Raw genomic sequence first — 26,385 nt, forward strand, 5'->3', positions numbered from 1 at the left:
CTCGGGCCCTGCTCACTCCCAGCCTCCATCCCCCTGCCATCTCCTCTCCTCGGCGGGTCGCGTGCAGACCCAGGCATGGGGGCCTCTCAGCGCTGTGCGCTCTGGGCGGGGCTCCGGACGCATGCGCGGCCGCCGTACGGAAGCCCGGAAGGAGGGGCAGGGGGCGGTGGCTCAGGTTTCTCCGGGCGGTGGCGGCGGCGGCGGTGGCGGTGGCGGGAGCAGTAGCGGGAGCAGCAGCGGGGGGCTGGAGCTGGCGCCATGAACCCGCTGTAAGGCGCAGGCTGTGCAGCACGGGCTGCGGGGGAGGAGGAGGAGGACGCCGCGGTGAAGTTCTCCGCCATGAACCTGAGGGGCCTCTTCCAGGACTTCAACCCGAGGTGAGGCGGCGTCGTTGGCGTCCCCGGGAGTCCGCGCTGCGGGCTCGGGCAATTGCTGGTGTTCGGCTCCGGGGAGACACGGCGGGCGAGATGCTGCAGCCGGAGGACCCGGGCGCCTGCCCGAGCCTCCCTGCGGGTGCAAGCTGTCCCCAGGCAAAGCAGTCGGCCTCGGCGCCCGCCCGCTTCCTCCTCCCGTGCCCGGTGCCTTCAGCCCCTGCCCGGCCGCGAGCCCCGTCCTGCCCCAAGGGAGCCCCATTCCTCTCTGCTTGCTGTCCCTCATTGGTGTCCCAATTTCTTCCTCTCGGTTCCATCCTCTTCTACCCCGCTGTGGGCCCTCCATTCTCCGCGTCAGGGCCGTCTCACTTGACCCAACACCCCTACCCCCACCCCAGCTGTTTCCTCCAGTTCCGCGCAGTCCTTGGGGTTTTCCTTGGGTTTATGCCCATCCCTGTCTTGTTTGCTTCTTTGTTGAACGGATACCTGCAACAGTGTTGAATACTTGGAGTCAGTGTCAGGGTATGGCAATGCCTTATATAATGCATTTCTGGGTAAGCCTGATCATTTTCCATACTCATTTTCTCATCAGTCTTCACTACAAGTTTATTTGCAGGAAGTAGATATTGCTGGCCTTCTTTTCCAGCTGGGGAACACCCAGTGGACAGTGTGGAGAAAACACTGGCTAAGAACTCAAGCGCCTGTCCTTGCACTTGCCCGACTGTTTTGTAACTGTTCTTTCCCCCAGGCTGTGAGCTCCCTGAAGTTGAGACCATCTCCTGCTCATCTCAGTGTCCCCAGCGCCTCCCACCCACCGTATCTGGCATATAAAATGTTTGTGGAACTAAACTGAGCCCTAAGACTTGGATTGGAGACCAGGCCATATGTAACTGGGTGATTCTCTGCCCTTCTTTGGCCCTTCTGTAAAATAAGGAGTTGGCCTAACTGATCACTTAAGTGCACTGCTCTCCGAAGGGAGTATGCATTTCCCTTATTTGCTAGTTGGGAAGACATGCGCTCAGTGAACATTTGTGTGCTGTAACCTATGCTAGGTGCTTTAGATGCTGGCGGTCTCAGCATAGGGGTGAAGAAGGGCTTGTACACTTAAGATGCCTTACAGTACTGTGCAGTGCTGTACTATGGGGGTCAACTCTGGGGACCGTTGTCTTGGCTGCTTGTTGAGGATGAAAGGAAGTTTTAGGGAAGTATTTGTATGTTGAGGGTGCAGTCTCCCTAGGGATGGTGACATTTTAACTTGTGAGTCATTGTGACTTTCTATGTGCTCTTATTCCACTTTGAGTTCATGTTCTGGTCTGCAGTGCCAGTGTCTCTAACACAGTGCAGACATTATCATTGCTGGCCTGGAAGGCATAGAGGAGGTAACAGAACTAACTGCAGTCCGTTCCTCTGCTGCATCAAGGGATTAGGATTGGTCTGCAGGGTAGTAGGGTTGGTGCTGTAGCTGGACAAGCCATATGTGTCTTCTATTTGGAGATGGTGATAAGAAAGTTAAGTAAAAACTGAATTGTTTTGTGCCCTTGGGCAACTCACTCATCTATTGTTTTATCTGTAGAATGAGTATAATCTCTCAGCAGGGTAAGGAGGCCAATTAATGATTGATTACAAAGTGCCTTACAAATAGAAAGCTACATGACTTGTTTGCAAGGTGACAGATAATTCAGAAGCCACAAGAAACTGCCTCAAGTGATCAAACAGGCTAACAGAGTTACCAAAGCAAAATAGTGCTGCACTGATACTACCTTTAACCATTTTTTCCTTTAGCCTTTTCCCCCCCCAAAAAATTAGTATATGAAATTACAATGAAATACCTGGTATCTAAGCAGATTTATAGTAATTATCAACATATTTATCAATATCTTAATTCTACCTGGATTAAAATGTATTTCTGCCTGAAAAGTTTAAAGGTCTTTTATACTGTGCCATTTTCCTGATTCATTGTTGCCAGAGGTAGTGAGTTCCTTAATTTTACAGATATTTCAAGAGGACATTGGCCAGGTATTATTGGTAAATCAGATTTGTTTTTTTAGCTGGTAGTGTTTCATGTCTCCTGAGCACTCCTAGTTTTTGACAATGTGCTTTAGTCCCCTTGAATGCTGAGGAAGGCCTTCCCAATAGCTAGAAAGAAAACTGAGGGGGTGTACACAGGAAGTTACCTTATGCTGGGGATTCAAACCTTGATGCTACTGCTTTGCCCCCTGCCTCTAATTTTGAATCCATTCAATATCTCCCTCCTACCCCAGAACCTTGTCACCTACTGTTCTCTTTACCAGGAATGTTTCCCTCTCTTTTCCTCTCCTCTAGGCCTAGTGAACTGCTATTTATCCTCACTTGGCACTTGCTAAGGGAAGCTCTCCTGACTTCCCTGACCAGATTTACTGCTCCCTGTTTCTACGGTTCCTGTAGTATTTACTACTCCTCCATCATAGTACATATTTGTACCCTTGTGTCTGTCTGGATTCTTATTTGATTAATACCTGCCTCCCCACTAAACTTTAAGTTCTATGGGGTCAAGGCTGTGACTGTGTCAGTATTGTAGCCTGCATACTTGGAATAGTACCTGGCTCAATAAATATTTTTTGAATAAATAAGTGGATAACTCTCCAGAGCCTATAAGAGAAATCTAGAGCTGCTGCCTTCAATCACTGCTTTCCTGGTGGTCTGTGGCCTGGTTCTCTTTCTTCTCACACTCTTCCCACCTTCAGAGTGCAGCCATTCCATTGGAGAGATGGGAAATAACATGGCACTAAGGCAGAATATGGCTATATTTACTTTGAAGAGTATGTCTTTGTTACAGAAATAGTCACTGTCATGGTTTGGTGGGTCCCAAGGCATGGGTCATGGCTCCAGATCCCCTTTCCAACCTTTTGGATCTTGGTAAGTCTGAACCCATTGCCGTGTTGGCAAGGCTCTGGAAACTGCAGTGACAGAGAATGATTCACGGGTGTCAACACTCAGATGTACAGGGCTGCCAGCTGACCCACTCTGCCTATTTCCATCTGGCACAGAACTGGTTGATCATGAACTTCTTTTCATAATTGCTTTTTAGTTGTGCAGGTTAACACATGCTGAAACAGATGTACTGGACCCACAAACAAGTCCTTCCTTGAATGCCTGAGACTTCCTAACAGTGAAAGAGCCCTGTTCTTAGAATAGGCAAACTGATTCTGAGGCATTTTGGGTGGTAGGGATCTGGTAGTAGGTAGCATTAGGTGGGCTCCCTGCACTCACCACGGAGCCTTGAAATTTTCTGCTACTTTGGGGGAGTTGCTGGTTCAGAGAAGGCTCTTCCACCCTCGCAGCCATGTGGCACTGGAAGGCTGTGAGAACTCTACTGGGCCTTCTTAGTCATCTGTGTGGTGAGCTCCTGATGAGAGTGTGGTATATCCCTCAGGTGGGCTAGACTGGAACAAAGGCTGAGAAATGTTGCTCCAGGGGTTCCGTCATGTGGGCATGGGGTACTGATGAGATCAGTAGTGTTTGGAAACTTCTATATGCTGCATCTTCAAAAGACATTCTGTAGTCCATATAAGTTATCTTGTACCTTGTTTGAAGTCAGGAAAAAGGAATGCGATTGCTGGTAATATAGTTCACTAAAGGCAGCTACCTGGCCTCTAATAGTTATTTGCAAAGTATATTTAGAACATTGATTCATCAAACATCTCCTAGGTTCCTATCTCATGCCAAGCGATGTACTAGGTGCTCTAAGTACAAAAATAAATGGAATATAGTCCTCCTCTCAATGCATAAGCCTAGTGGAAGAAGCAGAAATGAAAGGGAAATAAGAATTCAATAGAGTATGAGGCATTACAGAGAAAGAAAACAAATGTCTTGGAAGTACAAATGGCAGAGCCACTAGTTCTGTCTCGAGCAGGCAGGGAAGAGTCTATAATGGAAATAACTTTTGAGCTAGGTTTTGAATTGAGCTAGTCTTTTGAGCCAGACTTTTGAGCTAAAATTGTAGGGTTGTCATCAGACCAGAGAGTTGGAAGGGTATCTTGTGGGGAAAAGAAAGATCAGATTGTTACTGTATCTATGTAGAAAAGGAAGACAAGAAACTCCATTTTGATCTGTACTAAGAAAAATTGTTTCTGCTTTGAGATGCTGTTCACCTGTAACTTTAGCCCCAACCCTGTGCTCACAGAAACATGTGCTGTAATGAATCAAGGTTTAATGGATTTAGGGCTGTGCAGGATGTACCTTGTTAACAATGTGTTTGCAGGCAGTATGCTTGGTAAAAGTCATCGCCATTCTCCATTCTCGATTAACCAGGGACACAGTGCACTACGGACAGCCGCAGGGACCTCTGCCCAAGAAAACCTGGGTATTGTTCAAGGTTTTCCCACACTGAGACAGCCTGAGATATGGCCTCATGGGAAAGGAAGGGCCTTATGACACCCATAAAGGGTCTGTGCTGAGGAGGAGTAGTGAAAGAGGGAGGCCTCTTTGCAGTTGAGATAAGAGGAAGGCTTCCGTCTCCTGCTTGTCCCTGGGAATGGAATGTCTGGGTGTAAAGCTGACCATTCCCATTCGTTCTTTTTGGAGATAGGAGAAAACCGCCCTGTGGCTGGAGGCAAGATATGCTGGCAGCAATACTGCTCTGTTACTCTTTTCTACACTGAGATGTTTGGGTAAAGAGAAACATAAATCTAGCCTATGTGCACATCCGGGCACAGCACCTTTCCTTGGACTTATTCATGATACAGATTCCTTTGCTCACATGTTTCCCTGCTGACCTTCTCCCCACCTGTTGCCCTGCTACACTCCCCTTGCTAAGATAGTAAACATAATGATCAGTAAATACTGAGGGAACTCAGAGGCTAGTGCTGGTGTGGGTCCTCCATATGCTGAGCACCAATCCCCTGGGCCCACTGTTCTTTCTCTATACTTTGTCTCTGTGTCTTGTTTCTTTTCTCAGTCTCTTGTCCCACCTGATGAGAAATACCCATAGGTGTGGAAGGGCTGGCCCCTTTCCGTATCTCAGAAGGGACAAAGTACACAAAGGCATGGGGTCATGATAGTGCCTGGTATGTTCAGGTAGTGAAGAGGTCCGTGTGGTATGAGCACTGCAGATGACATGTGTCGTGTGAATTAAAAATATATAGTGTTAGTTACTGCAAATGTTTTTTACACGTTATTGTTTTTAAGAAAGCAGTATCCAATGCACAAGTGTACTGTCAATACTGTCAATGAACTGCTTACCACTCAAGTGACTGCTTATTTGTTGTTCTGTCCTCTCAAGCCACCTACAGTCAGAAAATGGTCTTGATTTTACTGATGTTGCTGTTAATAATAGCTGTGACTTCTTGAGTACCCACCACATGCCAGGCCCAATGTAGGGGCTTTGCATCCATTATCCATGATCTTTACAACAACCCTGCAAAATTAGATATCAGCCTTATTTTAAAGTCTTGACAGCTTGTGACTTCCCTGAAGTTTCTCAGACAGGAAGAATCCAAGTCAAGATTCGAATCCACGTCAGTCTCATGAAGCCTGTGCTCTTTCCTGCATGCCATGCCGTATTTCTAGTTAAGTGACAACTCCTTTCCCCCATGACATTGTAGATCCAGTATACTAAGGAACCCTCTATTTACAAATTGTAAGTAATTAAAACAAACCTCTTAGTGACGCTTATACATCCAAATGAGTGTTGTCATTCAAAGAAGTTACTTGGGGAAAGAGAATGTATAAACCTATTCCATCGTTCATACTCCTTGTTACTCATCTGGAATTCCCTTTAAAGTCAGTTTACATATCACATAAGAGGATCCATCTCATTGCTTTATGATCATCTATCATTTTCAACCAAAATAGTTCCACCTAGTTTGATCACACATCCTATTCACTAACCTTGGCCCTGACTGACTGCCATTTCCAAAATTCGAATCCACCCTCAGTGAAAATGTAGTACCATTTGGGATAGTCAGAAGATCAGACTGCAGGTTCTTAAGGTGCTTCCAAGAAAAAAGCTTCAAAGATGATTTGAGTAATGAAGTACCATTGGAATTACTGCATTGCCTCCCAAGGGGACTGGTTAAAGGAGAGAAATCTCATTTGAATGTATAATTTCTAGTTTTAAAAATATCATTCCTATTACTTGATAATTATACACACATTGTTCTTAGCTGTGTTCTTTAAGGGCCAGGATTTGGAGGTGCTGAATTAGCTGCTGAATGAGTGGATGTTGAGTACAAATAGACATCTACCACTGGGAAATCTTTGTTGTACAGGAGAGACGGTGAATTGAAGGAGTTTTAGATAGTTTCCTAGGACTCCAGAAGTTAAGCTTTTTAATATGGAGCTTGAGTTTTTAATTATTTTGCCTGATATGTCATGCCTGTACAAGGTGACTGGAATTTAAGACAAAAGCCTCGGACTCTGGAGATAGATGCTTTATAAGTGGAGACTCATACTTTGTCAGCTCCAACCTAATAGTGACAACAATGATTACTGAACAAGATTGTTACCTACAGTGTGGCAGAACTTTTGTCTTTCATAGTACTGCTAAAACTAGAATGGGTAAAATGTATCATTTACACAGTGCTTTCACATACCCTTGTCTTAATGAATCAGTATATGAGGAATCAGATGAGGAAACAGACCTGGGGGAAAATAACTTACCCAAGACCACACCGCTGATGAATAGCAGTTGAGGAACTTAAATGCAGATCTTCCTACTGGCGTGGGCTCTGCTATTATTTGGCTTTTGTGCTTTTTTGTATCTACCGGTTAAATGCTCTTAAACATTTTTCATCTTAATAAAACCAGCTAAAATCTCCACTAAAAGACTTTAAATTTGGTTAATAAGGTGTAAGAGGGGCAATTCCCTTGATAGTTTGTGAGAATGTCAGGTTGTCATTTGGAGCCATGCTGTCAAGCTGTAAACTGGGATGTGCCATCCAAAGTTTGTGTGTGCGTATGTGCCTGTGCGTGTGTACGTGCATGCAGGCATGTGTTAAGGCGCGTGTATGTGCTCCAGGGAAGCCAGCAGCTTCCACTGGAAAAAAACTGATAGGTCTAAAAAGAGTCCAGCTGCATTCTTATGATATGCAGAAAACAGATACCAGAACTTTTACAGTCAGAGTCATCATTCCTTTGCTATGTATATTCTCTCCCTCCCTGCTTCCTTTTCTCTACCTATTCTCCCAACCCTGCAAACTGGAGAGAGGGAATTTGAGCCTGAGCAGAAAGCTCCATGTAAATTTCAGAGAGGACACCAGGTAACACTACTTAGTGATTCATAATATACTAACACTACAGATTCAAATGAGAGTGGAATAAATCCATTCTAAAGGTGTAACTGGAAAGGTGCATTTTAAGAAGTAGTGATTAATGTTAAACCGGAACCTCCCAATTCTCCCAGGTTTGTGGAGAATTAAGCAGTCTATTTTTATATTTGGAATCTGGTCTGAATATTTCTTGAAAAGTAACTCAAAGTAGTTTAGGCTATGACTGTAACTTATTTTTGTAAATGCATTTTCTTATCACTGTATTATTGCACATTATTGTGTATTCTCTTGCAAATCAGGCTTGATATTTCCTTTTGGCTATGCAGTCACCTTTTAGACTTTGCTTCCAAATATATTGATGTAGTTAAGATACTATTCTCTTTCCCCAACTAGGAATGTGTATGAATTGCATCTTTTGAACTTTCTGATTATGTTACTTTGTTTTACTTGATCAGCTTTGTAGTTTAATTTTTTTTAAAGCCAGCTGTTGGGATTACTGATCAGTTTCATTTTCATATCTATATTTCTACTTTTACTTTTATTATTTTCATGTCTTGGCTTTCCCCCCAAATTTCTTAGAAACTCAGTTTACTAGTTTTCCTTTGCCTCTTTTTTTTTCTTTGTTTTCTACTTTTATTTAAACATTTGAAATGAACACATTTTCTCTGAGTTTTGTTTTGGCAGCTGCCCAGGTGTTTTTATGTTTCAATTGTATTTTAGTAATTTTTTTTTTTTTTTTTTTTTGAGACGGAGTCTCGCTCTGTCGCCCAGGCTGGAGTGCAGTGGCCGGATCTCAGCTCACTGCAAGCTCTGCCTGTAGTCCCAGCTACTCGGGAGGCTGAGGCGGGAGAATGGCATAAACCCGGGAGGCGGAGCTTGCAGTGAGCTGCACTCCAGCCTGGGCGACAGAGCGAGACTCCGTCTCAAATTAAAAAAAAAAAAAAGAAAACTTCTAAAATTATTTCCATATTCCATGGTCATGTTGTTAGGTTTTTGTTATTTAGGTTTTCCTTATTAGTCCTCTTGGCATTTTAATACTTTTGGCTTTGAAATCTAATTTATCTCATTTTAAAGATAGTAAATTGTTGCTCTTATCTTTATCCAGGCGTGCTAAACCTCTGTCATCTGATTTCTGATAGTTGGTTCGACTTTTGACTTTGGTTCCAAGTGTAACTCTTGAATGTAACAGATTTACTTTCTTAATCTAGGAAGCAAGCTTTCTTTTTATAGAGGTGTGGTAGGCAGAATAATGACCCCCAAGTATGTCCACATTCTAATCCATGAAACCAGGGAATATGTTTTGTTACATGGCAAAGGGGAATTAAGGTAGCAGATGGAATTAAGTTTGCTAATCAGCTGACCTTAAGATGGATTATTCTGGATTCTCTGGCTGGGGCCAATGTATTTACAGGGTCCTTAAATATAGAAGAGGGAGACAGAAAAGGAGGTCAGAGTGATTCAGTATGAGAAGGACTGCATTCTTCATTGTTGACTTTGAAGATGGAGGAAGGGGCCATGAGCTAAGGAATGTGGCAGCCTCTAGAGCTAGAAAAGGCAAAAAAACATTCTCTCCTAGAGCCTTCAGAAGCATAGTCCTGCTGACACCTTAAGTTTAGCCTAGCAAGACCCATATTGGACTCTGACCTCCAGAACTGTAAGGGTTATGCTTTTTAAACTACTAGGTTTATGCTCTTTAAGCCACTAGGTTTGTGGCAGTTTTGAATGGCAGCAGTAGGAAATTAATAAAAGAACATTCAGCCCATGTATATTTTTCTAACCCTAGTATTTGAATCATGAATTATGTTTTGTGTGTCCTTTTGTAAGTTTATCTTCTTTTCTATTTTCCATGTAATAGACATAAAATTTTAAGTTTCCTTTAAATTATGTCAAAAACCACATAAATAATCACTTTTCCAGCATTTAAAACATTTTGGTACTTCCCTTTTCTTTAGTTCCACTATTCTCTTTTTTTATTAAATAAGGAAACTGTTTTACAGAGGATAATGAAGTTAGCTTACAGCATTTACCCCCCAACCACCACCAGCAGTCTATTTTTTTATTTATAGTCTGAAAATCCTTTAGGATAAAAATTACCTGTACTATTATCTAATTTACATATGAATCCTGTGTCTTTCATTATCTTAGCATTTGTTAATGTTTGTATCCACTAATTTCTTTTAAATTGTGTGTTTTCCAGTCCATTGTTTCTGATAATTATATTTGTAGCCACAGGCTTTAGTTGACAAATTGGCTCTGTTTTTTTAGATTTTGGAATATTCCCCTCTGCTTTAAGAGAGAAAACTTCTGCCTCTACTAATTGTGCACTGTATTTGTGGTGATAACTCCATTTCTATTAACTTGTGAATCCTGCTCCACCCCACCTTGACACAGGCTCTCTTCTTGTCCAAAGTCTAAGGGATGAAGTCATTTTTATCTTGGTTTCTTTAAATGTTCTCCCTCTCTTTGTAGCAGCTTGTAAAAGCCTGTTTTTGTTTTCGAGTATTAATAATATTAACTAATGTGTATTGAGTACGCTGGTTGTCAGACTGTTTTCCACAGACCTTGGAGGTGGGCCTTGAGACCATTTCCAGGTATCCGCAAAGTCAAAATAATAATAATACTAAGACATTCTTTGCCTTGGTCGACATTGGCACTGGTGGTGCAAAAGTGGTGCGTCAGACAGCTGGTGCCAGAGCACAAATCAGGACAGTGGCACCAGCTACACTAGTCTTCTGTCACTGGATTCTTCACCACCACATGCTGGACTTGCAGTTAAAAAAAATGCCAGCTTCACTTACGAATGTCCTTGATAAAGCAGAAAAATATTAATCTCATTTAATCTTGATCCCTGAATGCACATCTAGTTTAATATTCCATGTGATGAAATGAGAACAATGCATAAAGGCTTGTTGTATGCTGAAATGCAGTGGTTGACTTAAGGAAAAACGTGTGTGCCTGAGTTACAAGCTGCTGTTTTCATGGAGTATCATTTTGGAAGGATAACTGACAGACAAGACTGTGGTTATTTGTGTTATGGTGTTTGACAGACATTTTCTTGAAAATGCAAGAAGCAAACCTTCAAAGAAAACAACTCATGGTATTTTTTATAAATGGTAAAATTTGATCTTTCATGGGGAAACCAGAATTTTTGAAAAGTTGTATCTACTACCATGAGTTTGACAGCCTTCCAGTACTTAAAATATTTCTGATGAAGTCGGTGGAGATGGTAAGTAATGTGATATTTTTTTGCTATTGTATATGAAATGTGTCGACATTTGAAAGCTCTTTATAACTCAGTAAACCAATATTTTCCAGTCAACCTACATTGTATTATATAATAATGCTGGGATAAAAGATTCACAAAGTATAAGAGAGACCAGTGGATTTCAGTGTAGCAGAGTACAAAAAGGTCATTGATATGATTCCGGATTCCACATCGCAGTTAACCTTTAAGAAACTACCACTTGTTGAGTTTCAGTGTCCTGTTGAATATCTACCATTATCTGAAAGAGCTATTAAAATAGTTCTTTTCTAACTACTGTTGGGGTCCGCGTGTTTCCTAAACAAAGGAATGAACACACAAGACAACACAAGACAAGACAAACATGGCGGCCGCCTCGAATGGCGCGCTCTGCTTTATTTTATACAGTCGTTTGTGGAATTTTGCCAAGTCACAAGACACATTGTTGTTTTTCTGACCTTTCCCTGACTTTCTGGATTTTCAAGATGTTTACACATAAACAAGCCCCCAACGCCCTGCTTCGTTTGCAAGAGCAGGACTTATCGGGAACGTCTCGTTTGCGAGCACGTAGTCTTCTACAAACTACACATCTCTGTGAGGCCAGATTTTCTTCATATACTTGAACCAAAACAATGTATTGCAACAGAATGAATGTCAATGTAGATATTAGAATCTAGGCGTCTTCTATGAAATCATACATTTAAAATTTTGCTAAACTGTAGAAACAGTGCTGCTGCTCTCACTAAATTTGTGTTGGATTTGGAAATGTTTTTAAATAATGTTATTTATGTTAGTATGTAATGTGTTTATTATTACCTTTAAAGAGTAGATATTTTTTGAATAACCACTGTATCAGAAATATTAAATACCAATAGGGATAACCCACATCAACAAGAGCTCTTTGGGATCCTCAGTAATTGTTAAGACTGAAACGGAGTCCTTTTTAAGAGTTAAACGTCAAAATTTTTGATACTAAAAACTTTGAGAGCCACTGACTTAGTGCTTTATACAAAGCACTTGTTATACTCATTATCTTATATTCGTAGCCACCTTATGGGGTACATATTATTGCCCTAACTTTACGGGTAAGAATACTATGACACAGTGATGCTATGTATATTTTTGTTAGCAACCCCTCTGAATCTCATGGTCTTCCCAGCATAGTTTTCTCTCTTAGAGGCTTGCTTCTGAGTTTAATTTTGTAGGTCCCATCTTCTTACAACCCTCCTCCCTTTTTTCCAATCGAAGTTTCTTGTGTTATTTTTCATAGTACAAAAATAGTACACGTACCTTACAGAAAACTCAGATATCATAAGCAAAAGAGTATAAAGACTATCCTTAATCTTCCCGAGTGGAGACCCGTTAGCTACTCAGCAGATACTTATTCAGATGCTTTTCTGAACATGTTCATTTATCAGTGTAAAACTTGTTTAGTATAATACTGAATTAAAAGGATTTTGGAGTCAAAGAGTTTGACTCCCAACTCTGAGCTCTTAGACAAGTTATTTAACATCTAAGCTTTCTGTTCCTTATCTGTAACCGCACTGATCTGTTTTCTGTGTCTAGAGTTTTGCCCTTTCCAGAATGTCAAATAAGTAGCATTGTACAGTATCTTGTGTTTTCAATCTGAATTATTTTACTTATAGTGCGTTTTAGATTCATCAGTGTTGTTCTTTTCACCCGTAGTTTGTTACTTTTTACTGCTGATTAGTATTCCATTGAATGGATATACCAAAATTGGGTTAACCATTCACCAGTTATGGATATGTGAGTTGTTACCAGTGGCAATTATGAATAAAGCTTCTTTGAATATTTGATTACAAGTCTTTGTGTGGACATATGTTTTCATTTTTCTTGAGTAAAATACCTAGGTGTGGGATTGCTGGGCCATAGAAGAAGTATACACTTAACTGTATAAGAAACTTCCAAAATGTTTTCTAAAGTGGCTGTACTATTTTGCATTTCCACCAGCATATGTAAGAGTTCTAGTGTGTGTGTAATCTTATCTCATTGTGGTTTTAATTTGCATTGTCCTAACACCTGAAAATACTGAGTATTTGTTGTGTGCTTATTTGCTTTTTGTATGCCTTCTTTGATGGGATGTCTCCAAATTTTTTGGCCATTTTTAATTGGCTTGTTTGCTTATTTTTTTAGTTGTAAAAGTCCTTTTTATATACTGGATACAGATTACTTTGTCAGATACGTGTTTTCAGAGTATGGTCGTCTAGTCTGTGGCTTGGCTGTCATTTTCTTAATGATAGATATCTTTTGGAGAGTAAGAGTTTTTCATTTTGGAGAAGTCCAATTTCATATCCCATCTAAGAAATGTTTGCCTAACCCTGGGTTGCAAGTATTTTTTTTCATATGTGTTTTGGACATTTTATAGTTGTGTATATGACATTTAGGTCTATGATCCATGTTACATAAATTTTTGTATATGTTGTGAGTTTAAGAGTCAAGGTGTACTTTCCTCATTTATCTAGTTGTACCACCATTTATTGAAACATAATTATTTCTCCATTGAATTGCCTTGGCACCTTTGTGGAAAATTAACTGACTCAATATGTGTGGGTCTGTTTTCCGACTCTCTAGTATGTTCTATATATCTATCCTTATGCCAGTACTACATTGTGCTTATTACTGTAGCTTTATAGTAAGCTTTGAAAGCACATAGTATAAATTGTCCAACTTTGCTTTTTCTCAGAATTGTTTTGCCCATTCTAGGTCCTTTGCATTTCCATTATGACTTTTAAAGTCAGTATGTCAATTTCTACAGAAGAACCTGCTGGCTTCCAATTTTCATTGGTATTGCATTGATTCTTTAAAATAATTTGGTTAATTTGGTGTGTGTGGTAGGCTAAATCATGGCCCTCAAAGATACCAACTTCCATGGAACCTGTTAAAGATCTTGAGATGATGGGGTTATCCAAGTGGGGAATAAATGCAGTCAATCACAGGTTCTCTTAAAAGAGGGAGATAACATTAAGAGAAGGCAGTGTGGTGGAAACAGAGAGATTTGAAGATTTTGTGCTGCTGGTTTTGATGATAGAGGAAGGGGCCATGAACCAAGGGAATACAGCTCTGGAAAAAACAAGTAATAGATTCTCCCGTAGAGTCTCCAGGAGTAGGTCCTGCTGACATCTTGATTTTAGCCCAGAGAAACCGTTTTTGGATGTCTGGCTACAGGATAATAAATATGTGCTATTTTAAGTCACCAATTTTGTGGTAGTTTGTTACAGCACCCATAGGAAACTAATACACGGAGGATGTAAATCTTAACAGTAGTGAGTGTTCTATGAACACAGTATATTTCTCCATTTATTTAGATCTTTAATTTTTCTAGGCAGTTGTGAACTGAATGTGTCCCGTCAAAAATCACAAGTTGACTCTAATCCCCAATGTGATGGTATTTGGAGACAGGGCATTGGGAGGTGATTAGGTTATGAGGGTGGAACCCTCATGGTTGGAACTAGTGTCCTTATAAGAAGAGACCAGAGAGCTAGCTCACTCTCTTTTCACCATGTGAAGGGTGTGAGAAGTCTGCCATCTGCCACCCAGAAGGCAGCACTCGCCAGAACCCAGCCATGCTGGCATCCTGATCTCCAACTTCCAGCCTCTGAAACTGTGAGGAATAAATTTCTATTGTTTATTAGCTTCCCCACAGTCCTACCAGTGTTTTGTAGTTGTCAGTATATAGGTTTTGCATATATGTTGTTACGTTTGTCCCTGTTTTATATTTGTGATGCTATTGTAATGGTGGATTTTTCATAAACTTTTAATTTTTGAATAGTTTTAAATTTATAGGAAAGTTGCAGTAAATGATATATATTTTTAAGTTTCTGTTTCCAATTTGTCATAGCTACTATATAGAAATGCAATAATTTTTGTACATTTATCTTGTATCCTTCAATTTTGTTAAATTCACTTACTAGATCTACTAGCTTTTTCGTAGATTCCTTAGGATTTCCTACAGATAGGAATAGATAATGTAGATAATGACAGGTTTACTTCTTTCTTTCAAAACTATATTCTTTTAATTTCTTTTTATCATGTTATTGTTGTGGCTAGGACCTTTAGTACAATGTTGAATAGATGCGTTGAAGTGGACAAACTTGCTGTGTTTCCTGTCTTAAGGGGAAAGTATTGAGTCTCTCACCATTAAGCATTATAACTACAGGTTTTTCATAGATGCTTCTCTACTCCTAATTTGTTTAGAGCTTTTACCTTGAATGGGTAGCAAATTATGTCAAATGCTTTTTAAACAACTATTGAGATGATCATGTGATTTTTCTTTTTCGGCCTACTAATACCACGAAGGTTGCTAACTGATTTTCAGATATTAATCCAGGATTGTGATCTTGCAATCCCAGCTAAACCAGACTTAGTCATAATGTAGTATCCTTATATATTGCTGAATTCAGTTGGCTAAAATCTTTTGAGGATCTTTGCATCTCTGTTCATGAGAGATATTGGTCTGTAGTTTTCTTTCTTGGTCAGTTTTGGTATCAGGGTAATGCTGGCTTCATACAATAAATTGGGAAATGTTCCCCCCTCATCTTTTTTGCAAGAGTTTGTGAAGAATTGCTGCTATTTCCTCCTTAAATGTTTGGTAGATTTTGCCGTGGCCTGACATTTTCTTTATGAAAAAAGTTTTAACTAGAATTGCAGTTTCCATGTCTTTGTTTCAAGAAATTTCCTGGCATAAAGTTGTTTATAATATCCCCTACTTATCCCTTTAGTATTTTTAGGATTTGTAGTGATATCCCTGCTTTCATTCTTGATATTAATAATTTGAGCCTACTCTTTCTTACTGATTACTCTGGCTGTAGATTTACCAATTTTCTTATTTTCTCAAAGAAACTGCTTTTAGTTTCATAGATTTTTTTCTCTAATGCCTTTTTACTGTATTTTATTGATTAATGTGCTTATATTTATCAGTTTGTTCTTTCTGTTTACTTTTTTAAAATTTCCTTCCCTTTCTTACATGGAGGTTCCTTACCTCCACGTTCTTTCTATTTTCATAAGATAGAATCTTAGATTATTGACTTGATATCTTTTCTAATGTAAGTATTTGATGCTAAAATTTCCCTTAAGTACTGCTTTAGTGTATCTCACAAATTTTGGTATATTGTGTTTTTGCCTTTATTTAATCCAAAATATTTTTCAATTTTCTTCATAGTCTTTGACCTATGGAGTATTTAGCAGTATGGCATTTAATTTTCAAGTATTTCGAGAATTTTCCAGATATTTTTCTACTGTTGATTTCTAGTTTGACTCCATTGTGCTTATTTACTTTATGTGATTTCAGTCCTTTTAAATTTGTTGAGCCTTGTTTTATGGCCCAGAATTCAATCTGTCTTGGTGAATGTTCCATGTGTTTTTGAAAGGAATCTGTATTTTGCTTTTGTTGGGAAGAACTCATTAATATTAATTAGGTCAAGTTGGTTGATAGTGTTGCTACAATCATATATATCCTTAGTAATTTTCTGTTTATGTGTTCTGTTAGTTACTAAGAAAGGAATGTTAATTTCCATTTATAACAGTTTGATTTTTTTTATTTCTCCTTTTAGATTGATCAGTATTTTCTACATGTATTGTGAAACTTTGTTATTAGGCATATAAACATTTATGATTGTTAGATCTTGACAAATTGGCCCCTTTATCATTATGAAGTGCCTCTATTTGTCCCTGGAAATAGTCCTTGTTCAAAAATATACTGTGTCTTATGTTGTGGTAGGCAGAATGCCCCACCCCCACAAATACACAGATACTCAGGCCTTAAGCCCTGAAACTTGTGAATATGTTATTTTACATGGCAAAGGGGACTTTGAAGATATACTTATTAGCATTAGTTTCTGCTGTTACCATGACAAATTACTGAAACTACTCAAGCTTATTATCTCTCAGTTCTTTAGGTCAGAAGTCCGGGTACAGCATGACTCAGATGGGTCTTCTGCCTAGTTTCACAGGGTCAAAATCAAAGTGTTAGGAGGGCTCTATTCCTTTCTGGAGCCTCCAGGGATTCATCTGCTTTCAAGCACATTTGGGCTATTGTCAGAATTTAGTTCCTTGGGGTTGTAGAGCTGAGGTCCCCTTTACCTTGCTGGCTGTCAGCTGTGAGTTATTCTCAGCTTCTGAAGCCTGCCTGCATTCCTTGGTTCATGGTTCCTTACCTCCATGTTCAAAGGTAGAAGTAACAGGCTGAATCCTTCTCAAGTCTGGAATCTCTCTGACTTCTTCTGCCTCATCTCTCTTCCACCACATCTCTCCGATTTACTCTTCTGCTGTCTTAAGGGCTCATGTGATTACACTGGGCACACCTGGATAATCCAGTATAATCTCCCTATTGTAAAGTTAGCTGATTAGTAACCTTAATTCCATCTGCAAAGTCCCCTCACAGTATTACTTAGATTACTGTTTGATTGAATAATCAGGGCACAGGAATCCTGGAAAACTTCTTTAGAATTCTGCCTACCACAGTTATGGACCTTAAAATAGGGAGAGTAGCCTGGCTTAACCAGGTGGACCCAGTTTCATCACATGAACTCTTAAAAGCAGAGAACTTTCTCTCACTGGAAGCAGAAGCGATATGGCAGAAGTGAGAAAAAAATCCCAAGCATGAGAAAGATTCAATATGCTATAGCTTGTTACTGGCTTTGAGATGTAGGGGCCTATTTGCAAGGACCCAATAGAAGCCCCTACTATCTAAGATCAACTGCAGGGTGACAGCAAGCAAAGAGACACGTACCTCAGTCCTACAACCACAAGAAACTGGATTCTGCCAACAACCTGAATGAGCTTAGAAGTGGATTCTGCCAGAGTCCCCTGATAAGCATTCCACCAACCGACATCTTTATTTCAGCCTTGTGAGATTCTGAGTAGAGAAACCAACCAAGCTCATCTGGCCTTCTATCATATAGAACTGTGAGATAATAAATTTACGTTGTTTTAAGCTGCTAAGTTTGTGGTAATTTGTTATAGCAGCAATGGAAGACTTAAACAGATGTTAATATAGTCATTCCAGCTTTCTTTTGGTTAGTGTTTATTTGGTATAACTTTTTCTTTCCTTTTGCTTTTAATCTGTCTGTGTCTTTATAGATAGATAAAGTGGGATTCTTATAGACAGCATATAGTGCCTTGCTTACTAATCCAATCCGATCATCTTTGTCTTTCAGTTGGCCATTTATATTTAATATAGTTATTGACAGGGTTGAGTTTTAACTACTTTCTTGCTGCAGCCTGGAAGCTGCCTCTGATCTGCAAACTGCGGCAATAGTGGGGTTTACCTCCTTTGTTTCCTCCCTCTCACCTGTTCTCCACTGCCTGTTGTCAATGTCTGAAAACTGTTCTTTTGTAGATGGTATCAAGTTTCTTATTTAGGCGGGAAGGTAAATTATATTCCCATTATTAAATCAAGGCTGGAAATAGAGGTCCTCAAGAGTATAATTTCTAATTATTTCAAGGACATCTTCAGTAGCGATTCCCTTTTATATGAGACGTGAGCATGTGTGTATGTGTAATTTATTCATTCATAGAAAGTATAATACATATACTAAAATGTTCATGCCATATGAATATGACAGATGGCTGCCTTTTTAGAAATAGAATCAGTCAGTGATAGAACTTGACCATTTTCAGAGCACATCAGCCTTTTCCAGTCTCTGTGTCTTGGTATAGCTAGTTCCGTCTGCCTGGAATACTTCCTCATCTCACTTCCTTTCCTGCCTGGCAGCTTTCTGCTTGCCCTCTGGAACCAGCTCCAGGGTCACCACCTCTCTGCTTCTGAGTGCCTCAGACACAATCTGTATTTCCTCTTCCAAGCTCTCATCACAAACATCATGCTGTATTATATGTTTCTGTGTGGTCTTCCTTCTATGAGGAAGCCTTGGAAAGCAGGAGACTTATTTTAGACTTCTTTATGTTTCTCTTATTCCTAACACATTATGTCTGCCCCATAGACCTTTTCAATAAATGATTGGTTAAGCTAGTGACTCCTTTTACATGCTGACAAATATGGCTCTTATTGCTCCCCATTTCAGTATCACATATTTGTGAAAGTGAATCCTCTTTAATCGTTTTACTTTTCTCCTAGTAAATTCCTCATCTATGCCTGTCTGCTGCTGTTCTCTGTGCTGCTGGCCCTTCGTTTGGATGGCATCATACAGTGGAGTTACTGGGCTGTCTTTGCTCCAATATGGCTGTGGAAGTTAATGGTCATTGTTGGAGCCTCAGTTGGAACTGGAGTCTGGGCACGAAATCCTCAATATCGGTAATACTGCTTTATACAACTCATTGGTCTCTAGCATGAGGGAGCAATATCTTGACTTTTCTCACTTTTGATGAAGTAAGGACCATTTTATTTTCTGCCTATCTGGGGTCTTAGAACTATAGTATAAGCTAACAGATCTCTTCTGTGTTTTTGAAAATTTGGTCTTTGGTATGTAGTTTCTTACAAAAGCAGTGCCATTTGGGGGGTAAGTTGCCAGCCAGCTCACAAATACCTGTATAATCCAAAATGTACCCAAAATACAGAACTGGTATGCCATACTAGACTAAGCAGCATGAAACCACCCTGTTTTTAGGAAAAGACACTCATATTATGTTTGGTCATGAAAGATCTGTCTCCAATTCAGTTTTGAAGCTGGGGCTCCCATTGTCCCACCCTCCTAGTCCCAGAGCTTTAGGACTATTAGTAGTGTAAGGGAGGTGGCTTGGCCAGGAGACCATGAGTCCCTCAGACAGCAGCTGGGGAATGAGGAAAGTCAAGGGTTGGATGCCAAGAAGGAAAGCAGAGCCTTTGGGGGCAGGGGAGAGGAGTACCCTTTACTGTTTCCAACTCTTGCCCTCCCTGCTCTTGGATACCTCTGCTGGCCCAAATTCTTGGGAGTTGGCTCACACCAGCATGCAGCCTGGTGTTGCTGGGACCTGCAAGAGACTTTCCCTTCTCTGCCACAGAGACTGTAACTACATAAAGGGAAAAGGGGGACTTAAGACTGGGAGGCTATTAGGAACCTTCACTGGGAAGATGAGGAGTACAGGAATTCCCAGAAGGCAGCTGCTCGTGTGGGAAAAGTGTAAAGTTGAAACTTTTTTTTTTTTTTTTTTTTTTTTGAGACGGAGTTTCGCTCTTGTTGTCCAGGCTGGAGTGCAATGACGTGATCTCAGCCCACTGCAACCTCCACGTCCCGGGTTCAAGTGATTCTCCTGCCTCAGCCTCCTGAGTAGCTGGGATTACAGGCACCTGCCACCATGCCCGGCTAATTTTTTGTATTTTTAGTAGAGATAGGGTTTTACCATGCCAGGCTGGTTTCAAACTCCTGACCTCAGGTGATCCACCCACCTTGGCCTCCCAAAGTGCTGGGATTACAGGTGTGAGCCACCACGTCCAGCCACTACATCAACTTTTTAAATTTTTGTTTACTAAATATAAAAATGATTCAGATCATGTAAATTCCATATCACATACATGTCTAAGAACTGTAAAACAGTTACACAGAGAGCCTTGGCAGGTGAGGAACATTCATGTATAGCTGTTTCAAAGTTCTTCGATTTTGTTTTGGAAGATTGATGACCTGTGTGGCTGTATATGTTTTCTTTTTTTTATGAGATATTTCAGATAATCTAATGTTTGCTTCTCAAAGAATGCAAAGTTAAATAAACATTTAGGTTCTACTAATTGATATTTAGAATATATTCAAACTTCTCTTTGTTGGTCTTATTTAAGATGCTTGGAGCAAGGAAAGGAATTGTGTATGTGGGGTTGAATAAGGAATGTACAGGCGTGGTCATTCTCGTGTTAACATTAACCAGTGGAACACGGTTGGGTCCTACAGGAATAACCTCTGATAGCATTTTCTCTGTGATCTAACTTCTGGTGTATTTATCACCCACAATACATGCATATCATAAATGTTCATCTGTATTTTGAATAAACATTGTAGGCCTTTCAAATGCATTATAGAGCCTTTTCCTGATTGCTGGCCTTACCATTGCTCAATTGTAGATCTGTTAAGGTTATTGTGTATGATACTTAACTAATTAAACTGATTTTGTTTGAGAACAGTTTTAACTCTTGTTCTTCTTTCTCTTTCATCTGCAGGTGTTAATGTATCTTAATGGAATAGAAAGGAAAATGAAAATCATTTATATGTTTTATTTGCATTTTAAAATAGCACCTAACAATAGTTACTACCATCTTGTTGAAATATAACCGGCACTTGTTCATAGAACTAGAGTTATTTTTATAATATTGTGTGAAGGATGGTTTACATGGTTTTTAATTCATTGAAAAATGAGGATCGTGAGACTTAAGGGGTATTTGCCTGGTTTTAGCAGCAGAAGCAAATCAGCTTGAATACTCTTGGAAGTAACTCGTTGTTGAATTTAAAGATGTGAACAGAAGTGTTTATGTACATTGTCAGGGAAATAACTGGCTATTACTTTTGAGAATATGCCTATACAGTTAAAACATTAAATTCTGGTTTGGTTGTAATGTTCATTTGGTATTATGTAGTAGTTCTTCGATGTTTCAGAGATTGCCTACCAAAGCTTAGGTTTAAGTTAGCTTTCTACCTGATTTCCCTTACTTTTGTCAAATTTTCAAGTAAAATTCAAAGTATCAGTATAAGTTGGTATTTGCCCTGAACTGCTTGCTTATAATGGAGATTCTGAAATGAGGGTGTTTTCTTCTTCTCTCCCTTTTTAGAGCAGAAGGAGAAACGTGTGTGGAGTTTAAAGCCATGTTGATTGCAGTGGGCATCCACTTGCTCTTGTTGATGTTTGAAGTTCTGGTCTGTGACAGAATCGAGAGAGGAAGCCATTTCTGGCTCCTGGTCTTCATGCCGCTGTTCTTTGTTTCCCCGGTGTCTGTTGCAGCTTGTGTTTGGGGCTTTCGACATGACAGGTCACTAGAGGTGAGATTTCATATATTTAAGAATGTTTTCCACTTTGGGAGGTCAAGACAGGCGGATCACTTGAGGTCGGGAGTTCGAGACCAGACTGGCCAACGTGGTGAAACCCCATCTCTACTAATAATACAAAAATTAGCTGGGTGTGGTGGCACGTGCCAATAATCCCAGCTTCTTGGGAGGCTGAGGCTGGAGAATCTCTTGAACCCAGGAGGTGGAGGTGGCAGTGAGCCAAGATTGCACCATTGCACTCCAGTCTGGGTGATAGAGTGAAACTCCATCTTAAAAAGAAAAAAAAAAAAGAATGTTTTCAAAAGTAAAATATTTTGCTCAGTTATTCAGATGTCAGTTTTTTTACCCTTTGTTAGGAAGAGTTTGATCATTAACAACTCTACATCATGAGACAACAAGGCAACAAAAGACAATGGAAATAACCATTTTTCTTTCTTCACTTAGAACACTAGCTTTTCACCCAGGACATCAGCCTTCTCTCAGCTTCATATCCTGTATCAGACAGAAACAGAACTGATAGGTTAGATACAGATGTACGTATAAAGAGAGTTAAGGAACTGGCTCACATTACTGTGGGGCTGCCAAGTCTGAAATCTCCATGGCAGGTGAACAGGCTGGAGACCTAAGAGGAGTTGACACTGCAGTCCTGGCACAGAATTTCTTCCTCTCCAGGAAACCACAGTTTTTGCTTTTAAGGCCTTCACCTGATTGCGTGAGGCCCACCCATGCTATGGAGGGTAGTCTCCTTTATTCAAAGTCAGTACCTTCATAGCAACACCAAGCTTAGTGTTTGATTAAATAACTGGGTACTATAGCCCAGCCAAGTTGACACTCAAAACTGACCATCTCCCCACCTCAGACCCCATGATTTAGCACCTCCCCTGCTCTCTGGTTAGCTTATACTGATGTGCCCATGTGTTTGTTTATTCATTCAATAAACATTTATCAAGTATTTACTGGATGCCAAGTCCTTTTTCCCTAAGCATAGGGGATATGCAGATGAATAAAATACCAGGACTAGTAATAGTAGTAATGAAAATAATTGCAGATAATGTTTATTGAGCACTTACTGTGTGCCAGGCATTGTGCTAGGCACATCACATGCAGTAGTTTTCTTATTAACTATTCACAACCCTGTGAGGTAGGTCCAGAGAAGATAAGTCATTTGTTCATGGCCACATGCGAAGGGGCAGAACCAGGATTCCATTTGAGTCGGCCCAACTCTAAAGCCTGGGCACATAACTACATAACTGCACAGAAGCTGAGGGCCCAAAGCTGAATACTGATGGGTTAAGGGGAGAACTAGAGGCTGTAGATGCCTGGTTTTGAGCTGTGTGGATAAAGAGTGAAGGAAGAAGACCGCAGTTGGCTTAGGAAGTAAACATAGCAGCCGTAGGGTGGGTCAGGCATATAAGCCTGGACCCCAGGTATAGGCGTGAGGGGAAGGTACCTAGACAGAGGGATGGTGATGGAGCAAGGCCCTGTGGGACTCAGGGAGAATGGGACCCGGAGCACCAGGAAGGGTTTGGCCTTGAACAAGGGGAGCTATTCCCTGATTTTCATGCTGGTGGAAAGGCCACAGCATGGGTATGACTGGTAGGTAGGAGTGAGCTATGGAGGGAGAGTATCTGATGGTCCACTTTCACCCTCCCTAGAATTCCCAGTTTATATCAGGGACTTGAGCATCCATGGATTTTGGTATCCACGGGGGGTCCTGGAACCAATCCCCCACAGATACCGAGGGACTAGGACTGCATTGGGCCTGAATTGCAGAAAGTCAGTCTTTCATACATTCACACTCTTGGCATTCCTGCCCTTGGAAGAAACAACATACCAGGAGCTGAGCTCCCTCCTCCTGTGACGCAAGAACAGTACCTATGTTGGTGAGGGGGTGGTTTGGAGTAGGCTCATGCAGAGATGGGAAGGAGGAGTTGAGGGTCTGCCAGGGAGCCCTGTGTCGGGAGGAAAGGGATGGCATTTTTGGGACACATTGAAGCCTAGAGGCAGGAAACACTCCATCAGCTGAGTGGACTGTGGCAGTTCAGATCCGACGGGAGCACAAGGTGGAAAGGAAGGAACTGTGGGAGTTGAGATGAGAGGGAGCCTCTACAGAGGGATTGGGCCAAATAGGGGCCACATCCTCAGCCTGCAGAGCATGTGCTGAAGTGCCCCAGGCACCCCAGTGCACTCGCAGGGCACCGGGGATAGTGGACATTTTGAGGAAAACAGTAATACCTGACATTTGTTGGGACACCATACAAACTACTAGCTTGAAATAGTTTACAGGTTTATTTTTAGGCCACACTACATTCCTTTCAGTGATGTCGTATCTTTAAGAAGCTGGGTTTTCGGCAGCTGCTTTGAAAACTCAGAAGGCTAGTGCTGTGTGAAAATCCAGGTGAAGAACAGGTGACAAGAGTGGGAGCACCTTGTCTGATTCCAAGGCGTGGGAAATGGTGAGCTACCTGACAGGCACACGCATCCCACTGGGAATTAGTTTTGGTTATTTAAGAATAATATTAACATTTTTCTTTAGATTTATATGAATTATTTTTTCAAGTGGCTACTTAGAAATACTAGGTTAGACGTAATTACTTAAATCAATGCAACGGTTGACATTCCTAGCCACATTAGGGATTTCTTTTGGCCTAGAGGTCTATGGAGGAATTACTAAATTCCTCATGTAGCTATGTACTGAGAACTTTGGGAAGCTCTGGGCCCGGTCCCAGATTTCGATTTTGTGGGCAAGAATGTACTTTACCAGAGTGAGGAGCAGCCTGCAGGGCATTTGAACTGGAGGCAGGAGGTTAGTAAGGGGTTGCTGAAGTGGTAGGGGGATGGTGAGGAAGAAGGCCTCACTAGGCAGTCATCATCAGCATAGAAAGTGGGCACGGGATTCAGGAGAAGTCTGGACGCTACAGTGGACAGGATGTGGTGACTGAATGCAACAGTGTAGGAAAAAGAATACAGGGTGATTCCCGGGCTCATGGCTTGACAAATGAGACCACTGTTGTGCCTCAAAGTGACATGGGAGGCTATAGAAAGAGGAGAGATAAGGTTCTAAGTGCAGGCGATAATGACCTCTGTTTGGGACTGGCTTCATTTGAGGTGCCTCTAGGAGAACTGAGTGGCATAGGCACAGCTGGGTTTGCTATGCAGCAGGAAGGCTAAGTTGGAGACAGATGAGAGAACTCACCACTAAGCAGGTAATAATGGAAGCCAAGGGTCTGGTTGAAATTTCTTCTCCCCCAGTCCAGGGTGCAGCAGGTGAGTGAAAATATGTGTGTTCTTGTGTCTGTCTCCCTAATGGGGAGAGAAGACTGTTTGTGGCTCTGGGGAGCATCACCATTTAAGGAGGGGGAAAAGGAGACAGAAGGAATTACCAGAGCACTCCAGAGGGCTCCAAGACTGCATGGTGGGATCTTAGAAGGCCAGGAGGAGGGGAGCAAACAGGAAAGACTCATCCACAGTATCAGTAGGATGCCAGCTGAAGTGTTTTTGCTGTCTCCTGGTTATTGGTGACTTTGATGAAAGCTGTCTACTGATGGTCATGGGGGGTGGAGGCCAGATCACAATGGAGGAAGCTGGGAATGGTAAATGAGATAGTAGGGGCTTGCATATTCATTACTGTCTCACAGAGAGAAACCTGAGGCTAAGAGGGGTTTTGGATCAAAGGATGGGGTGGGTTTATCTGGTTTGGGGTTTTTTGTTTTTAATGAGAAGGAGTTATTTCTGTGCTGCTAGGAGGGATCAATGGAATAGGTGGGGTTAAAGATACAGTAAAGAATCTATAATTGATGGCTTGATGTGACAAGGTCCTCAAGGAGCCTGAAAGGAAAGGGTGGGATCCAAGGGCAAATCTGAGGTATGAGAAGAAGGACGCACAAGGATGGTTTTGAATAGACAGTATTGTTGGTAGGGGCATGAAGGAAGCTTAGTGGTTTATTGCAGTTAGCCTGTGTTCCCAGCGAACCTGGAAACAAGGTTCTCATCTGTGCTCAGGCCTCAGGCCACAAAGGGCAAGGCAGCAGAGGGGCAAGGCAGCAGGCCGAGCCATATTTCCCCTTGCCGTAATACTGCCGTGCCCCTCTGGTACCGAAAATCAGGAGTTTCCAGTGCAACATAATATTATACAAGTTACACTGTATTATAATGTGTATTGTCTTTTAGTGTGTTGACCAAATTACTGCAATATTAAATGCAAATTATACTTTGTTTAACTGATTCTTCTCTTCATTTTTAGTTAGAAATCCTGTGTTCTGTCAACATTCTCCAGTTTATATTCATTGCCTTAAGACTGGACAAGATCATCCACTGGCCTTGGCTTGTATGTAACTTTTAAAATGCTTAAATAAACTTCCTTTTTTATTATAAAAGTAATTCATATTCACTGTAGAAAGCTTGAAAAAGACAGACAAGCAGAAATAATAGCCTAATAGTCACCCATAATCCCACTATGGGGAGATAACATGGTTAGTGTTTTTTATGTCTGTGTTTTATACAAACAGTTGGGATATAACTGTGTGTACCGTTTTGTATCCTGATTTTTTTGTTTTAATGTTGTATCATAAACATTTTATCATGTTAATAAAAGGTCTTTATAAACA

General features: G+C 40.9%; 1 protein-coding gene across 1 annotated transcript; it reads left to right on the top strand.

The window, feature by feature from the left end:
* Positions 1-134: 134 nt before the first annotated feature.
* Positions 135-26,385, top strand: LOC112615726 (transmembrane protein 185A-like). Its single transcript, XM_025372585.1, has 4 exons — positions 135-377; positions 18,952-19,128; positions 21,565-21,772; positions 26,022-26,385. The coding sequence occupies exons 1-4, from the start codon at positions 340-342 to the stop codon at positions 26,118-26,120; spliced, it is 522 nt and encodes a 173-aa protein (XP_025228370.1). The 5' UTR covers positions 135-339; the 3' UTR covers positions 26,121-26,385.

The sequence above is a fragment of the Theropithecus gelada genome, chromosome X (assembly GCF_003255815.1).
Source record: "Theropithecus gelada isolate Dixy chromosome X, Tgel_1.0, whole genome shotgun sequence".
Taxonomy (NCBI): domain Eukaryota; kingdom Metazoa; phylum Chordata; class Mammalia; order Primates; family Cercopithecidae; genus Theropithecus; species Theropithecus gelada.